This window comes from Anabrus simplex, chromosome X (genome assembly GCF_040414725.1).
Source record: "Anabrus simplex isolate iqAnaSimp1 chromosome X, ASM4041472v1, whole genome shotgun sequence".
NCBI lineage: Eukaryota > Metazoa > Arthropoda > Insecta > Orthoptera > Tettigoniidae > Anabrus > Anabrus simplex.
Window position 1 is genome coordinate 168,714,728 of NC_090279.1, and position 20,840 is coordinate 168,735,567.

The 20,840-nt window shown below is 38.0% G+C and overlaps 1 protein-coding gene across 3 annotated transcripts in view; it reads right to left on the minus strand.

The window, feature by feature from the left end:
• Window positions 1-4,865: 4,865 nt before the first annotated feature.
• Window positions 4,866-20,840, minus strand: part of LOC136886412 (glucose dehydrogenase [FAD, quinone]) — a 160,554-nt gene continuing 144,579 nt past the window's right edge. For all 3 annotated transcript variants that reach the window (XM_068230452.1, XM_067159184.2, XM_068230451.1), the window contains 2 exons: window positions 19,964-20,117; window positions 4,866-7,212 (listed from right to left, as the gene is read on the minus strand). In XM_068230452.1, coding sequence (XP_068086553.1) covers window positions 6,988-7,212; window positions 19,964-20,117 — 379 coding nt within the window. In that variant the 3' untranslated portion in view covers window positions 4,866-6,987. The remainder of the gene's footprint in view (window positions 7,213-19,963; window positions 20,118-20,840) is intronic.

Sequence of the window (20,840 nt, forward strand, 5' to 3'; positions counted from 1 at the left end):
TTTTCATGTCACACGAACACACACAAACCAAAACAATGCGCATCCTCGAATGTCAGCTATTTACCTACTTCGGTACAACCAACATAATACACTGAAAATACCCGCATCTGTTGAGATTTTTCGAGTCCCTTTTTTAAAAATTATTATTATTATTATTATTATTATTATTATTATTATTATTATTATTATTATTATTATTATTATTATTATTATTATTATTATTATTATTATTATTATTATTATTATTATTATTATTATTATTATTATTATTATTATTATTATTATTATTATTATTATTATTATTATTATTATTATTATTATTATTATTATTATTATTATTATTATTATTATTATTATTATTATTATTATTATTATTATTATTATTATTATTATTATTATTATTATTATTATTATTATTATTATTATTATTATTATTATTATTATTATTATTATTATTATTATTATTATTATTATTATTATTATTATTATTATTATTATTATTATTATTATTATTATTATTATTATTATTATTATTATTATTATTATTATTATTATTATTATTATTATTATTATTATTATTATTATTATTATTATTATTATTATTATTATTATTATTATTATTATTATTATTATTATTATTATTATTATTATTATTATTATTATTATTATTATTATTATTATTATTATTATTATTATTATTATTATTATTATTATTATTATTATTATTATTATTATTATATAACGAGTACGAATAGAATTAGCCTGCCGATATAACATGAATACATGTATGTGTGTACATATTCTCTTTGGTGTGTACTAGGACGTAAGGAATAAAAGGAAAACCAACCGCACATTTTCTGTTTTCAATATCTCTTCTAAATAAATACCGTCTACAATAAAGTATTTTTAAAATAACAGCCAATGAGAATTGAATCAGGTGCCACAATATAAAGGCCGAGAAGAAAGCAGATTAATTCAAACATTTTTTATCGTATGGTTTTAGTGCCGGGAGTGTCCGAGGTCGTTCGACTCGCCCCGGTGCAGGTTTTTCTATTTGTCACCCCTGGGCAACCTGCGTGTATGGATGATGATTATGACGATGAGGTAGAGAGAGGGTGAAATCCGGGTCGATATATAGTCTGCTCCAGTTGAATAACTCCAAGGGGTCTGCTCAAAGCTTTACGTCTCCATCCGATGAACGAATCACTATCAACAACCTCATATGGTCTGGAAATGAATCCAGGCTTTTGGCACGCAATTTAGTGATTAGAAATTGTATACCACCACCTCTCCTACCCTGCCAGCCAACATTCTGATAGTGAATTTCTTTTCAACCAACGTGATTTGAATCGGCTAACAATGATCTCAACCACACAGGCTTTAACGATCATGGCCACTGAGTGGGCACACAAAACAAATACATTAATCTTAAACCATGGACTGCTGCTTTCGGTAGTCTATAGACCAGCAGCGTCCAGAATTCCACACAGTGTGCAGAGCTGCATAGATCCACACCATATATCCTCTTTGGTCTAAACAGTGCGATACTCCGAATCACTGACCAGCACAGTTTCCCCTCCATTCCTTTCAATGTTTGCTTCCCCATCCCTTTGCGCTGTGAGCTCGCATCCAGGAGATAGTGGGTTCGAACGCCACTGTCGGCAGCCCTGAAGATGGTTTTCCGTGGTTTCCCATTTTCACACCAGGCAAATGCTGGGGCTGTACCTTAATTAAGGCCATGGCCACTTCCTTCCCACTCCTACACTCCTAGGCCTTTCCTATCCCATCATCGCCATAAGACCTGTGTCGGTGCAACGTAAAGCAAATAGAAAAAAATCCCTACCTCTTGTTTATCTAGCCGTTTCTTAAATAATTGCAAAGAAATTGGTTATTTATCGAACATCTCCCTGGTAAGTTATTTCAATCCATAACTCCCCTTCCTATAAACGAATATTTGCCCCAATTTGTCCTATTGAATTCCAGCTTTGTCTTCATATTGTGATCTTTCCTACTTTTAAAGACACCACTCAAAACTTATTCATCTACTGATGTCATTCCACGCCATCTCTCCGCTGACTGCTTGGAACATACCAGTTAATATGATGTAGATGTTGATTCCCATAGGGAACCTGAAATCTGATGGTCAGGCAGGCATCAATTTTTGGTAATGAGACAAAGTCTCTCATAGTGCTTTGGCACTGCCGGTGGCTCCAAATAGCCTACGCAGTGGTCTCCACGGTATGCACTAGCCATGTGTCTTGGTGGGTGTGCTATTTACCAACTGATAAACCCAACTTAACACACTGGGGCAAAACGCTGGCAACCAGGAATGAGTTAGCTGGAAAAATTTATAATGTCCAATAACGGACTGTTTATATTGGTATTACATACCAGTTAGTCAAGCAGCTCATCTCCTTTCTTCCAAGTCTTCCCAGCCCAAACTTTGCAACACTTTTCTAACGCTACTCTTTTGTCCCATACGCTGGAACCATGCTCTAGTTGGGGTCTTACCAGAGACTTATGTGCCCTCTCCTTTACATCCTTACTACAACCCCTAAATACCCTCATAACCATGTGCAGAGATCTGTACCCTTTATTTACAGTCCCATTTCTTTTCAGCCAGTCCACTGCTTCTGTAGAGGCTCTATGTAATTCTTTAATGGATCCATTGAATCTTCTTTTTGGGCAGTCCATAACAACGTGCTGGATGGTCTGAGGCACATTATCACAGTCGCAGAATGGGTCTTCAGATTTTCCCCACTTGTGAAGCCAGAATTTACACCTTCCATGGTTTGTTCTGATTCTGTTTAGAGATGTCCATTCCCTTCTCGGTAAGTTGAAACCAGGAGGAGCTCTACAAGGATGGTGGATTAAACCCAGGTGGTCAGGATTTGAAGAGGTCCATTCTTCGCGCCAGATCTCATCAGCATCAAAATGTGTTTCCAGGAGCTTCTCGCCTAACTTCCATGATGGGTTTCTGGACTTTAATCTCTTCGGTTTCTGAGGGTTGCAGTCCTGATGTAGGGGCAGTTGAGGGTTACTGCGACATTTCTGCCATTCTCTTACTAGAGCCAGTTCTCTTCGTATGTAAGGGGGATGGATGTTGGATAAAACGGGTAACCATTTTAGGGGTGTCGATTTGATGGTGCCTGATATTGTCCTCATGGTAACATTCAGTTGTGTATCAACTTTTGAAGTATATACACTGTTAAGCCACATAGGGCAGCAGTATTCTGCAACTGGATAGGAGCTGATGTTCGTAGTACTGTCGCGTTTGCTCCCCATCCTGTTCCACTGAGCTTGTGTAATATGTTGTTCCTTGTTTTTATCTTGGCTGCAGTGTTAGAGAGATGTTGCTTATATGAAAGTGTCCGATCCATTGTGACATGTACTTATAATGTATCCTTGTTTTTGCCATACGAAATAATAATAATAATAACAGTCCCATTTACGTGATTACCCCAATGAAGATCTTTCCTTATATTAACACCCAGGTACTTACAATAAACGCCAAAAGGAACTTTCACCCCATCAACGCAGTAATTAAAACTGAAAGGACTATTCCTATTTGTGAAACTCACAACCTAACTTTTAACCCCATTTATCATCATACAATTGCTTACTGTCCATTATTTTATTTTAAATTTGTGATGGAGGGATGTAGTGTATGTAGTTGCATAGTTACGGTTACCAAGTGACATTCTGTTTATGTTTTTATTCTGTGTTTCATTAAAGAAGTTATATAAAGAAGGTTGTTATTGATATATTATTATACTTACCTTGCATTGAAGCTGTCTTGCTGATCAAAGATCCCAAAAAGAATGGTGATGTACAAAACTGCGGAAAGGAACAAGAGAAACGGAATATGTATGCGCAAATTTGGCTATGGATGAACCTCCTAGGAGATTGGACTTACGCGATGTGCAGGATGACAAGGAGAGCCTTTTTTTACCATGCGGGAAACCTCTAATTTACGTTTCACAGCACCCGTCCCATGACACTCTAGGCGCGTTCCACACGTGCTTATAAAATAGCGTCACGCGCCCAGCACGTGATCTGCACTGAAAGTGTTGAAGAGAATTGTACTTGCTCTGAGATTATTCCTTCTGGTTATCCATTTTCACTCCCATTCTCTTGTTCTCCTAACTTTGGTCACCTAATCCTCAACTTCCTCTAATATGTCACCTTTATCAGGCTTTCTTCTTATCCTATATTTCCCACATCAAGACAGAAGATCTGTCAGGATAGCACCTCAGTGCGTGTTCATGCCTGCCCTCGTTGAAATTGGAAAAAAAAAACCAAATTCACCGAGGCCTTAGAAGAAATGGATGCAAAAGAACTGTGTTTGATGAGGAGAAAAAACCTTTATGTATAATTAGGCCTCAGCCTAGCAAGCGTCCACCTCTGTAGTCTAACAATTAGTGTTATTAGCTACCATCCTCGAGGACCCGGGTTCGATTTCTGGTACTGCCAGAAATTTAAGAATGGCAGGAGGGCTGGTATGTGGTTAAAATGGTACATGCAGCTCACCTCCATTGTGAGTGTGCCTGAAAAGAACTGCACCACCTCGGGATGAGGACACCAGTTTACGTTTAGCCTACCAAGCGATCGCTGCTCAACCTGAATGCCTGAGGTCAAGGGGTCAGAGTGACGAATCCTCTCTGCACTTATTCTTGTTTTTTCTAGACTGGTTTTGATGTATTAGTGTGACATCAAAGTGGTATCAAAATAAGTATTGTTACAAGACAGTTAAACTAAACATAAACCTAAATTATAGTCTGATACTAATTGTATATCAGGGAAATAAATACATTTCATGTTCCAGTGTTCTCCCTAAGACCTTTTTAATAGGCGCACTGCCCTGTCGTTTTTACAGACCACCCGGTTAACATAACCTAGGTATGTGCTAGTTACATAATATTAATACATATTTCAGTCATTGAGTGTTCCTAATGTAAAATGTAAATACTGTAAAACCATAATGAATATAAGACCAAGTGTGAGGACTCAGCCATTATAGCATGGTAGTTTGTGGTCCCACCACTGCAAGCACTGCAAGCAATTATATCCAACGTGTGCTCCAGTAGTTCCGGCAAGCTGGGTATAGAAAAGTGCGGGAGACGTTACTGTGCAAGATATTTCAGTGAATTAGTTGAATTTTCTTTACCTTCAGTTCCTAAACTCAGTTCATTGTGTGTTGCGTACTTCAAGCATGTATCTTATGTGGCTTGATTAATTTAATAGTTCAGCATTTCTGCCTGGCTGTAAGTCAGGCTATGGTAGAGTAGTTGATGATAGGCGATATTCAAAGTGTCTATGTTCCTATAAAGCAGGCTTTAAATGTTGGAAGCTCGGAATGTGGAAATGCATAACAAGACAGTGAAACAGGCAGTGGAAACTTCCAATAGGGAAAAGATTGTGGTTCATGATGCAGTAAATATTGAAGACTGGGAAAGCTCTATACCTGAATTCAATAGTGTAGTTTGAAACTCTTTGATTGAGAAGTGTTTAGTGTACCATTTGGCTGGGTACGCTGTTAATCACTCTTCTAAATTTATTAACCGTTCACCCTGTGCCCAGTTTCTACGAGAGAATAATCAAAATAAATTTACAGTTCTCACTGAAATAAAAGACCATGGTTCAAGCAACAATGAAGTGTTTTCAAACGTTCTTTGAAAAGTGTAAATGACACTCTTTTCCAGACTGAGACAGTAATCAATGGAAAACTGAACTCAAAACCGATCTGGAGTGAAATATTTTTTTATTGTATCGATTCCATAGAAACAATTTCAGTTGATCCTTCAGGAGCTGGCTGTTGCCTTCAACATGTTATGGATATAATCCACAGACTTATTTATCATTATCTGAAGTGCCGATTTTTCTTCAGAATGAAAGAAATCTGGCAGGATTCACAATCTCGAACATCCGCCAAATCTTCATGCAAGTTTTCGAAAGTCCAGTAACCAACAAATTGGGTTGGTAAATAGATTATTACCTTTAAATAGTTCATGGGTGTTTGTTTTAATATGCTGGGAGTTATGTGCTATTTATCTTCATATGTACATTCCAGTAACCAGTGCTTTCCGCAACATGTGATGAAGGCCATAGCTCTTATTTCCATATATGATTTTTACCATTCTACCCTGCTGTCGTATTTTAAATTGTAATCTCTCATTGTTTTTAAAAGACAGTGTATGCCTATATACTTACCAGTTATGGAGTAATACGTTTCCTCTTGCATCATTCCTAGGACTAGCTGATCGGTACTGTGGAGCTTGTCCACTCTAGCGCTGCCTGGCAGGGTGCTCTTGAACTCGAGGAGTCCTCACACTTGTTCTTATATTCATCATGGTAAAACTGTTTATTTAAGTGGTAAATCTTCATTATTGTCGGAATAACTGCATCAATTACATAGGAGTTAAAATGTTTAGCTTGACTATTGCATACTGTCGTGCATGAGCGGTATCTGGATAAGCGTACAATCGCATGCAAGCACTCGATTACTTTTGACGTCACAAACCCCTATGTCACTCCACTGCAACCAAGTGGTAATCTTCGGCGTTACATGATTATGAATGAGCAGTAGAACACTATAAGTTCAAAATACTCTTATGTCTCGTTCGTGATAATAGCACTAAAATAGTACAATTTTGCAGTTAATGTTTACCTGTCTGATATTACTGTTATAGCCCTGAGGGGAATAAATTGAAATGTTATCATATTTTTTACAAAATAATGCTGCCCAGCTACTCATTACTGCCACCCAGCTGACGAAAATTTCTGGGGAGAACACTGAGTTCATATTCTGAAAAGTTATTTTCTTTTTAATTACTTTTGTTCTAGAAAGAAACCCTTCATTCAGTTCTTGCTATACTATTAATTATTATTTTTAACAAGAATATATCTATACATTCTTAGATATTTCTCCAGTAGTGTTTATAATTGTACATTGTTTTACACATCACTGATGTCTTCATAACAGGTATACTACAGCTTGTCTGCGGACTTGTTTCCTTCCTCCTCGTCATGTTCATCTCCATAATTATCTGCAATAATCATTGCTGCTGCTTTCTCAGCTACCATGATGGTAGGAGCATTAATATTTCCTGAAGGTACAGAGGGCATAACAGAGGCATCAACCACTCTTAGGCCATGAATACCATTAACTCGAAGTCTTTCATCCACCACAAGTCCCATGGAACACGTTCCAACCTGTTAAGAGAGAAAAATTCATAGAAATTATTCACTGTCAATATCATCATCATCACCATCATCATTATTTATTCAGATGCAACCAGATCAGAGATTATACTGTATTTCTCCAGATCCAAGATGACGTTTTCTTCTCAAAATCTCATGTGAAAAATCAAGGGTCATCTTGCGTTCGCAACCTAACACTAATAAACACCACTGGCAATTACCACTGTAAATACGCTGCTTCTTTTCACCCTCCCGCCCGCACGCACACACAAATCTTGTTGACAATCAACGTCCGCCATTTTATTATACATCACTAGCCACGGCAATCGGTTGAACAGTGCCTCTGTGTAACATCACTGGATCTCAGGAAATAGTGAAGTGAGAATGACGTTCTATTGCTTGATGATGATGCTTGTTGTTTTGAGGGGCCTAACATCGAAGGTCATCGGCCCCAACGTTCTATTAACATCTACAAGTATGTTTCTCAAATATGCAGAATGGCATCAAAACATATGAGCCTTTGAATTCTTAGAAAGGTCATGGCTACTCAGTGGCAGAGTTATCCTAACGCGTCTACTGTACTTGACGCTTCGTAAAATTAAGTTTTACAGACAGCAGGAATATTTTCAAGAAGGATCATCATATTGTAAAGATATGTGGAACAGGTATTGCCAGCAAACTGTCAATGGGTTCTCGTTGATATTATGATGCCAATTTTAAGTTAATGGTTATTGAACACTCAGAAATGTAGGTTAATTGTGCAGCCACACAAAATGACAGCATAACTAAAACCAATGTTGAGCGTTGGTGTGAAACAAAGCTAGTCTAAAAATGTGTACTGTACAAGAAGGGCATTCTTAGGATTTTACAAAGCACTTTTTAAGCCAATTTAATTTTTTTTATCTTGGATCCGGAGAAATACGGTATATTTCCCCTCTATTTTTCACTATCCTACCACACTCTGCCTGTTACCATATTCCAATCCATGTTATTTTACTTTACTATTCTTAACTATCTCTGTGCCATTTGTTAAATTATAAATTTCATGCATATGCTTGAGGGCATCAATTGCAAGGACTCCTGTACCCATATGAGTAAAGACCGCTTGAGTTTTTAGATGTGAATCATGTTAAGGAAGAAGTCAATACATCACAGGCTCTGTGGATATTTCCTCTCCTGTGACAACACGTTAGCAGGTTCTGGAACTTTCAACATTGTCACAGACATTTAACGTAACTCACTAGAGGAAACCTGATTGGTGATTAGCAAGGCGATTCCCCTTCTATGCAACATCTCATGTTCTTTTAAGTGAGTCTCAGAAAAGATTCTCCTCCTTTGATATGTTTTAACTGCACCTGTTCTAAGGAGCTCTTCCTTTTCTTTTTTTTTTTTTACAGTAAACATGTATGCTACTGTTTGTGCAATATGCAATTTTGTTGGAGAGGTGTTGGATCTCAGATTGTGTTAGGCTATCTATTCTCCCATTGTAATTCTTGCAGCTGAAATGTAAAGTTTTTTCTCTTGGAGATTAGCCACCTCCTTTTCAGGCATTTGCATGTAATTTTCACTTATGTTGCTTGTTCTGAAACTACAATCTTTTGATGGGAGAAAGTATTTTCTTGTAAATGTAACTCTTATGCCTTCTATCAAAGGTAGTGTCCCGGCATTTGCCTGGAACTGAGAATGGGAAACCGTGGACTCTTCCGAGTTCCTTGATACATTTGCATGCATTCCCAGATACTTGGACACAGATGTGAATGACGAAAATGGCTGGTTGAAAAATGACATAATTCAGGCTATGGCATAATGACAGATGAATAAATTATTGTCTCTTGTTCCTCAGCAGGTAATGACGAGAGTGGTGGTGAATTGGAAGATGAAACCGGCGCTCCATCAGAAGAAATGATGACTCAAGGAGATGCAAAAATGCAACTGGACAAATTGATGGCCTATTTAGAGTCCCAGACTGAAACCACACCAGCAGAACTGTTGTTAGTAAAATGTCTTCATTATCATGCTGTACGCAAACGCTATACAAATGTAAAATGGAAAAGGCTCACACATTATTACAGTGCATAAAACAGACTTATAAATGTAAGCAAAGTGTTCTTATATTTATTGTACAATTGAAGAAAGGCATTTATTAGCTATTTTCTTTTACATCGCACCGACACAGATAGGTCTTATGGTGACGTTGGGATAGGAAAGGTCTAGGAGTGGGAAGGAAGCATCTGTGGCCTTAATTAAGGTACAGCCCCAGCATTTGCCTGGTGTGAAAATGGGAAACCACAGAAAATCATCTTCAGGGCTGCTGACAGTGGGGTTCGAACTCACTATCTTTCGGATGCAAGTTCACAGGTGCGCGCCCCTAACCGCACGGGCAACTTGCCTGGGATGAAAGGTATTACTGTACAACTTATGTTAATATATTATATAACAAGTACTGTATTTGTTTTTTATTTTTTTAGTTTTCTGGATTATCCAGATTTTTTATAAGCTGGATCAGTTAGGTCCCACTTAATCCAGATAAACGAGGTTCTTGTGTACTAATCAAAGTAGCATAGACTCACGGTGTTCCACACGTTATGGTACTACTCACAAGTATTGTAATTCGCACTGGTAACACAGACGTATGGTGTTTCCCACATAATAGTGCCACTCATAGGCAACGCAAACCCATGGTGTTCCTCACCTAGGCATATTAATCACGAGCGCCAGTATTCCCATGGTGTTCCTCATATAGTGGGTACTAATCATAGGCAATGCAGACCCACGGTGTCGCTGATATAGTGGTACTAATCACAGGCAAAGCCCAGACCTGTGGTGTATCTCACAATGGTACTAATCATGGGTACTGGAAAACCCATACGACTCACCTTCTGTTGCTACTAATCACAAACCTATTGTGTACCTAATATAGTGGTACTACTTACAAGTAAAGGTCACCCACGGTGTTCCCCGTGTGACGGTACTAATCACACGTAATTTCATGATTCTAATACAATCATCCCTTGGTCGTCCCTTTTAGTTGCCTCTTACAACAGGTAGGGAATATCGTGGGTATATTATTACTTTGTGTATTCCACCCACAGGGGGTTCTGGGTTATTTATTTTCCCTTTTGGTGCTTTATATTTTGCTTGCCCTTCTGGCATTAATTTTTCCCCACTTGTTCCTTTGGGAAAATTTTGTGGATTTATATAAACTCATGACAATATTTGTGATAAATTAAACTCCAAAAGGTAACTGGTATCCCTGGCCATGAGGTCAGCTATTTTTATTTCCTTCATCACTTCATGATATATACTGAGTGGCCTAAAGTCATGGGAAGACACGGAATGTGATGTTAATAACGACTTGCTCTCCATGAGCCCTCATAATGGCAGCAATACAGCGAGGCATCGACACTACAAGGTGTTGGAATCATTCTGGAGTGATCTTAACCCACGCAACTTACACTGCTATCCACAATTTGTCTTGTGTAGTTGGAGCGGAGTTCGTCGAGCGTACACCAGCATTGTCAGAATCCCATAAGTGCTCGACTGGATTAAGATCGGGGAATCTGGAGGGCCAATCCCTGGTTGTAACTTCACTGGAATGCTCCTCCAACCACCTGCGTGCCACCACGGAGCAGTGACATGGCACATTGTCCTGTTGAAATATGGCATCTCCATCAGGATACTCTAGGGCCAGAAAGGGATGCAGATGGTCTGAAAGAATGTCCACATAATGTGCATTTGTCAGCGCTCCCTGCAGCCGGACAATGGGGCCTAATTGCGACCATGAGAATGCCACCCAGACTAGAACTGGGCCACCTCCCACCTGGACACAACCTTGTTGACACACAGAATCCATAGTTTCATGGAGCATATGGCACACCCTCACGCGCCCATCAGCTTGATACAACTGGAACCGGGATTCACTGGTGCCACTGTTCCACGGTCCACTGCCGATGTTCGTGGGCCCATGCACATCGTTGAGCTCTGTGTCGAGGTGTCAGCAAGGGGACACGAGTTGGTCGTCGTCTGGTGAAGCCTATGCGGTACAGTTGCCTCTTTACTGTCCGGTAGAAATGGGTTCCTGACTCCCAACATTCAAGTGGGTGGTGATCTGACACACAGTAGCCCTTTACATGTAACTAATCTCATTATTAGACCCATATTGAACTATGCTATGATATACTAACAATTTGTTGGTTGTTTTGATCCACCTTTTCAATACAAATTACAGTTTGTGTTGCTAAGTTGTAATGTTACAACACTAATTTACCGGGACATGTTTCGCTTTTATTCACAAGCATCATCAGCCTATACAATTGCCTCAAGGTTTGTCATATTTGGATTGTTGTTACAAATTTCATTACATTGAATGTAAATCTAATTTCAGTGATAACAATATTTAAAACATAAGAATAATATACACATTAAAAATTATGACAATATGATTTGCAATGTTAAAATGGAGTAACTCTTAATTCTAAAACACATTGACGTCAAACACACAGTTTTTACAATTTGAAAATTTGGCTAAAAATTGTTTGCAATGTTAAAATAAAATTGATTCAACTATAATTTGGCATTAAAATTTGAGTCATAAATATAAATATTGGATTTTAATATATAGGAGCCATAGTTTCTGAAGTGCGTTGGTTTCTAGAATACAGTAACATTTCAGTATTGAGAATTTTAGTTAAGAATTGTGCTCTCTAAATAATGTTATTTAAAAAGACTGTAATTTTACATCATGCGTGATTAGAATCATGATGATAATCTAGAACTGAAGTCTTGGGTTCATTGGAAAATGTCTTCTAGATTTGATGAGGCTTGCTGCTGCAGTTTGGCAATTTGATCAGAGGAAGTATTGACATATTTAATTCTTGTTTGTAGCAACCAGACTCCCCGTTGGAAGTTGATTGTTTTGATGTAAGTTATGGTTAAAAGGGGCTTCAATCCAAATTTTGAGTATCTGATTATGTTTCTTTCGATTTATAGAATGGAAGAAGCATCTGGAACAAATGAAATTTTATAAAAGAACTAGCACTAGCCAATGGATATAAAGCAGACATAGTAAATCGAATCATCAACAAAGTAAAGCTCAAAAAAGCCACAAACCTCGCACTGGAAAAGACTTAAAAATCCAAATACGCAACCATCACTTACACCAGTTCAAAGATTCACCAAATAGCAAACCCACTCAAAAAACGGGATATGCAAATAGCCTTTAAAACATATAACACTAACAAAAACTTATTTTTTAACCATAACACACTAAATGCCTACAATAACAAATTTCAAGGCTCCGGAATATACAGACTAACATGCGCACAGTGTAAATCTTCATATGTTGGCCAAACTGGATGCAGTTTCCTAACCAGATACATGGAACACTTTAACACCTTAAAACACAATAAATACTCCACAATGAGTAATCATATGAAAGAAACCGGCCATCATTACACCTCAATAGACAAAGACCTTACAATAATCAAAAGAATCGAAAAGGGGAAGCTAATGACAGAGTTCGAAAACATATATATTTATTTGGATCAACACTTTAATAAAGGAAAAAACTTGAATGACGCGGTCGAAATAAAAAGTCCGTTAATAGAGAAGTTGCCAACATTATTACGAAATCTCAAATCAGATAAAAGCAAATTCTTTAAAATATTCAATCTAAATACACTCACAACTGAAACCATTTCGGCAATGCAAAAAAGTCCCCCTCCACATAACACGCCAAAGCTTAACGCCCCGCCTGCAGGATCGTCCTCTACCCCCACCTCGACAACAGATAAGAATTCCCTACCACATAGCACGTCAATAGCAAATGCCCCGCCCAACATCTCTTCCCCTCAACCCCCTACCCGCCCTTCACAACAGCTCTTTCATACGTACAACACAAGGAGTAGAACCACAACAGTCAATAGTCACAGTAACGCAATAAGGTCCACAAGATTCTGTAGCAGCAGACAAAGGGGTAAGTGATAATGCAACATCAACACTCACATTACAAGCACAACACACACACAATATTACTTAAGTTCATTTTCATTTGTTCCAGATGCTTCTTGCATTCTATAAATCGAAAGAAACATAATCAGATACTCAAAATTTGGATTGAAGCCCCTTTTAACCATAACTTACATCAAAACAATCAACTTCCAACGGAGAGTCTGGTCGCTACAAACAAGAATTAAATATGTCAATACTTCCTCTGATCAAATTGCCAAACTGCAGCAGCAAGCCTCATCAAATCTAGAAGACATTTTCCAATGAACCCAAGACTTCAATTCTAGATTATCATCATGACTCTAATCACGCATGATGCAAAATTACAGTCTTTGTAAATAACATTATTTAGAGAGCACAATTCTTAACTAAAATTCTCAATACTGAAATGTTACTGTATTCTAGAAACCAACGCACTTCAGAAACTATGGCTCCTATATATTAACATCCAATATTTATATTTATGACTCAAATTTTAATGCCAAATTATAGTTGAATCAATTTTATTTTAACATTGCAAACAATTTTTAGCCAAATTTTCAAATTGTAAAAACTGTGTTTTGGACGTCAATGTGTTTTAGAATTAAGAGTTACTCCATTTTAACATTGCAAATCATATTGTCATAATTTTTAATGTGTATATTATTCTTATGTTTTAAATATTGTTATCACTGAAATTAGATTTACATTCAATGTAATGAAATTTGTAACAACAATCCAAATATGACAAACCTTGAGGCAATTGTATAGGCTGATGATGCTTGTGAATAAAAGCGAAACATGTCCCGGTAAATTAGTGTTGTAACATTACAACTTAGCAACACAAACTGTAATTTGTATTGAAAAGGTGGATCAAAACAACCAACAAATTGTTAGTATATCACACAGTAGCCCGTCGAGCGCCCGGTGTGGTTCTGCAGAGGTGATGTGATGCCCGTTCATTAAACACCGCTGGTCTTCCCGTGAGGCAGTTTATGCGGGTGGTAACATTCTCTCTGCGATACTGAAGATCCACCCTCGACACTGTTGACCTCAGAAACCTGAATTTGTGTGTAATCTCCGCAATGCCTTGACCCACACGCCGTGCGCCAATGATCATCCCATGTTCAAAGTCGGTTAACTCGTGACGTGTTGCCATCTTCATGACACTGGTGTCTGTGACAGACAGCACAGCTAGCCACCACGCTCGGGGTCATACATGGCACATTTTCTAATGGGACACCCCTTCCCATGACTTTTGGCCACTCACTGTATACTTTCCAGCTAAGTTAGGTTCATTCCTCTCTTTCTCTTGTATTAGTAAATTTTTGATTTGTTGTATCTGAGCAGGTGCTCACCCCCATTTAATATAATAAATTTTTATGTTATTAGAAATTGTCTGTCTATGCTCTTTTTCAAGGGAGTTTAATCCTGATGTGAACAAGTAGGAGGAGCATCTTATCTTTGCAAGTGGCCAAAGACATGGTAGTTCACTGTATGAGCAACAGTCACACTCTATCGAGTGTATGAGAGCGCTAACAAAAAAAAATAGTACGTTGCATTAATTTTGACTGTATTACTTTTAGAGAATTTGGAAGAATATATAATAAGATATATGTAATCAAAATCGATTTCTAACCTATTACGTCGTGTTACGTACAATTACTACATGTTGAAGAGACTGCATTGTAATAGAAAACGACCTTCAATCTATTAGGTCATGTTATGTACATGTAGTACAAACAGAACAAAAATGGCCAGCCGGACACCAGTGGAATCCGAATCCACAACCTTGTTTATAAAGGACTGATAAACTAATAGTAATAATTTATTTATTTACACTGTTTATGCCAACATTGGAGCACAAAAAATTCAACCTTATACAATAAAATCTTCAAAATATAAGTACATCAAAAGGTAAGGTAAGGGTGTATTCTGCCCGAAGGCAGGTCCGAACCTCCACAGAGGTGTGCCTGAGCTGGAGTTTACGTACGGTAGGGTGACTAGTTCCTTTCCGCTTCTCCATTCCCTTACCCCCACCAACAGCGCGTGGCAACCTATCCACCTCTTGACCACGCCCAATGTTGCTTAACTTCGGAGAAAGATCTTACGGGATCCGGTGTTTCAACAAGGCTATGGCCGTTGGCTTACATAAAAAAATAAGTTCATTTTTTAAAACTTGTTAATTTCTTCTTTTCCCAAAACTTCTTCATTCTAGATGATCTTGCAGCCCGTTCTTCTGCTGATGCAACATACTGCTTATGTTTTGATGTTTTAAGTGATAGTTTTGTATATTTGTTGTTTAGAATCTTCTTCTCTTCTCTATTTTCAATTTTCTCTGTAGTAATTTTCAATTCATCCAAATCCATTTTTATTTCTTTAAACCAAGTGTTTTTTGTTTTACCATTCCAAAAGAAATCAAAAACCCTTTTAGGAGTCTAAAATGTGGCAAATAGTATTATGTGTCCAAAAAATGCAATCCTCCCTTTTCTCATCATGTCAATAATAGATTCATGATGGATAGTATCATAAGCATTTTGAAAATCCACAAAAGTGATCACTAAATTTTCGCTCCTCATGCGTTGATGTTTTATGATCCATTTGAGACTGATAATTTGATCTGGACAACTTCGTCCTGGACGAAAACAACCCTGATATTCACCTAATACACTATCAAGCTGGTCATGGATTCTGGAATGCAGGATCTTAGAGAAAATTTTATAGGTGATATCTAGCAAAGAAATTCCCCGATAGTTACTATGATCTGATATATCACCTTTTTTATGGATTGGGTGTATAATTGCAACATTCCATTCTTCAGGCAATTTTTCTGTATTGCAAAAGTCAATGAGATGTTTATGTAGATTCTGAATAATCTGTATATTTGCATTCTTCCAGAGTTCCGCTACTAGTTAATTTTCTCCTGCTGCTTTAAAATTTTTCAGTGAATCAACAGCTGCACTTACTTCATTGTAAACTGATGGTATGACCTTCTCCAAAAGTGTTTTATTTCTGGGAAATAGATCAAATTCAAAACATTTTTCAGGTTCCATCACTATTAAGTAATGTTTTGAAGTATTCAGCCAAAATTATTGCATTGTCATAATCATTATGGACCACCTTTCTGTTCTTATCTTTCATCAGAAGAGTTCGGGGAGTTTAATATTTTGGTATTGTTTAAATGTCCCATAATAGTCTCTTGTTTTATTTCTATTGAAAGCTTCATCAATAGATTTTAATGTTTCTTTGTGATAATTTCTTTTAACTCTCCTGATTTCTTTAGCCGTTAATCATCTAGCACTCATTAGTTCTTCTCTTCTTCACAATTTCATAAAATCAACCTTCAACTCTCAACTTCACCTTTCTAAATAATATTTAGAAGTGTAACTCAAGGTTAGCTCAATGCCATAAAATAACAGCCAGAGAACATCTTGAGGCAAACACACTTCACAATCTCATTTAATAATAATAATAATAATAATAATAATAATAATAATAATAATAATAATAATAATAATAATAATAATAATAATAATAATAATAATAATAATAATAATAATAATAATAATAATAATAATAATATTTGTTTTATGTCCCACTACTTTGTTATGGTTTTTGGAGACGCTGAGGTGCCAGGATTTAGCCTCGCAGGAGTTCTTTTACATGCCAGTAAATCTATCGACATGAGGCTGACGTTTTTGAGCACCTTCAAATAACACCGGACTGAGCCAGGACTGAACCTGCCAATTTGGGGTCAGAAGGCCAGCGCCTCAATTGTCTAAGCCACTCAGCCCGGTAACTGATTAACTAAGTAGAAACGAAAGCACAAGGCATGGTGTAATATGGAAAGTCTCTTCACAGTGCTGGGAAACCTCAAGCTGTAGTGGTGATTATTGTTTTAAGAGGAAGTACAACTAGGCAACCATCCTCTATATAACACTAATCAGAGGGAAAGAATGGAAGGGATCTGACACTTCGAAAAATGAAGATATTGTCCAAAGGAAGACAAGGGCCATGGAGGGTGTGAATATGAAAAACTCCCTAGCCCTCGCAAACCTAATAGCGTCGGGGTCGGAAAAGAACAAGAGTTGACCAAGGGAAGTCGGATAGGATAGATGAATGTGAGGAGCCTGGCACAAGTAAGTGGAAGCAATGCCAGGACTCAACTAAGGGCCCTGTGGTCGCCAACCCACGCTCCAAAGTTCAGAGCCCCTGGGACCCTTTTAGTTGCCTCTTACGACAGGAAGGGGATAGTGTGGGTGTTATTCTACCGCCCCCACCCACTGGGGGACCCCAAGCTGTACAGCATAAAGGTAAAGTGTTGCATCCTGCATTGGCAGACAGTGAGTCATAATCAATGTGAAAGAAATGGAGGGAGCAAGAGGTAGGACCATCACATGTTGTTAAGCACATAAAAGGAAAACTGCTCAGAAGTATCATAGAGGACTGTGCTCAGTAAAAAAAAAAAAAAAAGTGAGTAGGATGCAGGTTTAGCAGTAAAAAGAGGTAGAGAAACCAACTGCAGAGTTGTGTAGTGTAGTGGCCAGTTCAGTCCATAACAAGCGGACAGAACTTGGAAACACAGGCAAATTAACAACTGCAGATTAACTGGAAAGATTTCATTCAACACATCACAAAAGAAGACCAGATGTGGCAGCTGGAGGGCGTAGCAGATGATGTTCTGGAAAGGTTTATCATCACTGATGGTGGCCAGAGCGGCAGCAGTTATTTACAGGGTTGGGATTGGAAGGGATACGTTGTATGTTATGGAAGGAATTGAGCCTCTTCAGGATGATTTAGGAAGGTAAACATATGTTCATGGACTTCTTAGTTTTGTTACGAACTCGTGACTGTATTTCTCGTCTCTTTTTAGTTTTTCTTTTTGGTAGATGTTTTTATATGATTACCTACAGTCCGGCTGACATATTCAATTATGATATACCAAGAAAGTTAGGTATTTAGCTTATTAATATTGTAGTAGGTTAGAGGGTACCGATGGGGCATTTCAGTCAATCATCCTAATGTAAATCTTCCTACATGTATAAATTTTGTGCTGTAGCCTAAGTATGTTTTAATTAATGTTGTTGCATAAGTTCTCAACCTCATGCAGTACACTGAGGATGGTTTTGAAAATCGACAAATTACGGGGGTAGCTTTCATTGACCCCAGTGCTGCATATGATACAGTGAACCACCGTATACTGCTTCAGAAGATCTTTACACTCACGAAAGATTCAAAACTTACCAGACTGATGTCAACCTTGTTGTAGAACTGCAGGTTTTTTGTTGACTTTCAAGAACAAAGAAGCAGATGGAGATCACAGAAAAATGGATTGTCCTAAGGAAGCGTACTGGCTCCATTGCTATTTAATATTTATACCAATGACCAACCACTCCCTAACAAAACAAGAAGTTTCATATATGCAGACGACCTTGCACTAGCCTCCCAGTGTGCAACTTTTGAAGAGGTAGAACTCACTCTTGACGGCGTTCTGAAGGAGTTAGGCACATATTACAAGGCTAACCACCTAAAGCCGAATCCGTCAAAATCTCTGCTTTGTGCTTTCCACCTCAAAAACAGAGAGGCATCAAGGAAATTACATGTCTCCTGGAATGGAACCCTCTTGGAACATTCTTTCATACCAAAGTACCTAGGGGTAACGCTGGACCGCTCTCTCACTTTCAGAAAACACTGTTCCAACATCAAACATAAAGTCAGTGCCAGATACAACATCCTGAGGAAGCTGAGGGTTACAAACTGGGGTGCAAAGGCACAAGTTCTTAGAACCACTGCATTGGCTCTGTGTTACTCTGCTGCAGAATACGCATCCCCTGTGTGGTATAGATCATCCCACGCCAAGACTGTGGACCCTGCCCTGAATGAAGCTTGTAGATTAATCACAGGATGCCTGAAACCTACCCCTGTTGAGAAGCTACACTGTCTTGCTGGCATTGCACCTCCAAGTATTCGTCGAGAAATCGCTGCTGATCAAGAACGACTGAAGGTTGAGAACGTTGAAGCTCACCCGCTGTTTGGTCATCATCAATCTCAATCTAGGCTGAAGTCCAGGAAAAGTTTCCTCCAGACATCAAAGCCCTTGAAAGGACCACCAGATAAGGCAAGACTTTCCTTGTGGAAATCTAAGCAGCAAGAATGGATGAAGCCGCGTAAACATCTTCCGGCTGGTTACAATGAAGACTGGAGTGTTTGGAGGTCCCTTAACCGATTAAGAACTGGTGTCGGCAGGGCTAAGTCCTCACTTAAGTTATGGGGCTTCATATCAGAGGACAGCAAGTGCGACTGCGGTGAAGAACAAACAGTAATCCACATGTGTAAATGTCCTCTCTGCCAATTTTCATGTTCAGAGCAAGATTTAATGCTTGCTGATGACAATGCCATAGGCTGGCTCAGTTTTGGAAAAACACCATCTAGATGTATAGTAAATTTGGTCAATTTTCCTTTGTTTGTCCATTTTTGTAAGTTTTGTAAATAGTCTAATTATCACTTTATTTTAACTGTATGATTAAGTATGCTTCAGACACGAGTAAATAAATAATTAATTAATGAATTAATAAAAATATTAAATAAATTCTTTGGGGTTTATGCATGTGAAAGAGACATATTTCAGGTGAACTTTACATTTAGCAAAGACGTTATCTCTCCCTCAAAAATGAACACGAGCAACCATAGAAATGATGTGTTTTCTCCACACAGCATAAACCAAAAGAGTACCACATCTCTTATTCTGAGGCATGAAAGTATCAATTCAAATATTTACCTGATGGTTCTCAGGATCAGTCAGATGGCGAATGGCACATTCCCAGTATTTCTCAGTGAAATGGGGGAAATGCTTGCATGCTTTTATAGGAGGTTTGTAATGAACTACACCATAATTTTTCAGAACATCAGTTTCAGCTAGTTGTAGAGCAAACCTACAAAAGAAAGATACTTGTCAATGGCAAGGCTTTAAGTTTCTGACACAGCTAGTGTATAGAGCACAATCGTTTTATATATTTTTCTTCTGTAATTGCTGTTATTAGTTTCCCCTGTAAGTGAAACCATTTGCTCTTGTGGCAGAACATCATCAGTATCTTCAACTGAATATGTATGTCCAACCCTTGCCTTTTTCTCTACGGGGTCAGGTGTGAAGTTAGATGAATCTTCATAGCGAGTTTTTGCGACCAGATGTCCTTCCTGACGTCAACCTCATCGGAGGAGTTCAGAGATAAAATGAACGACATAATATTATAGCCTATGACAGGAGGAAGGAAAAGAGTGAAATCCAGTGCCTGCACATAGCCTACTCCTGTTGAATAGCACCAAGGGGTCTGCTCAAGACTTAATGTCCCCATCAACAGAGTCCTATGTCCTCACTGCAATGCGGAGAGGTTTGGAATTGAATCTAGACTTTTGGCACGCAATCTAGTTATTAGAAATTGTATACGTCCAGCTCCCCTACTCTTCTGGCCAACATTCTGATGGTGAAAACTTTCTCACTAAGTTTACAAAAGGAGTATTTCATTACCCCTCCTCTTCAATACAATTAATTCCACGGTCATGTTGTTAAATAAACATAGAAATTACTAGATTCAAAGGGACATGTTTCGCCCTTCTCTTATTGGGCATCATCAGTCTTATTTAATCTTAAAACAACT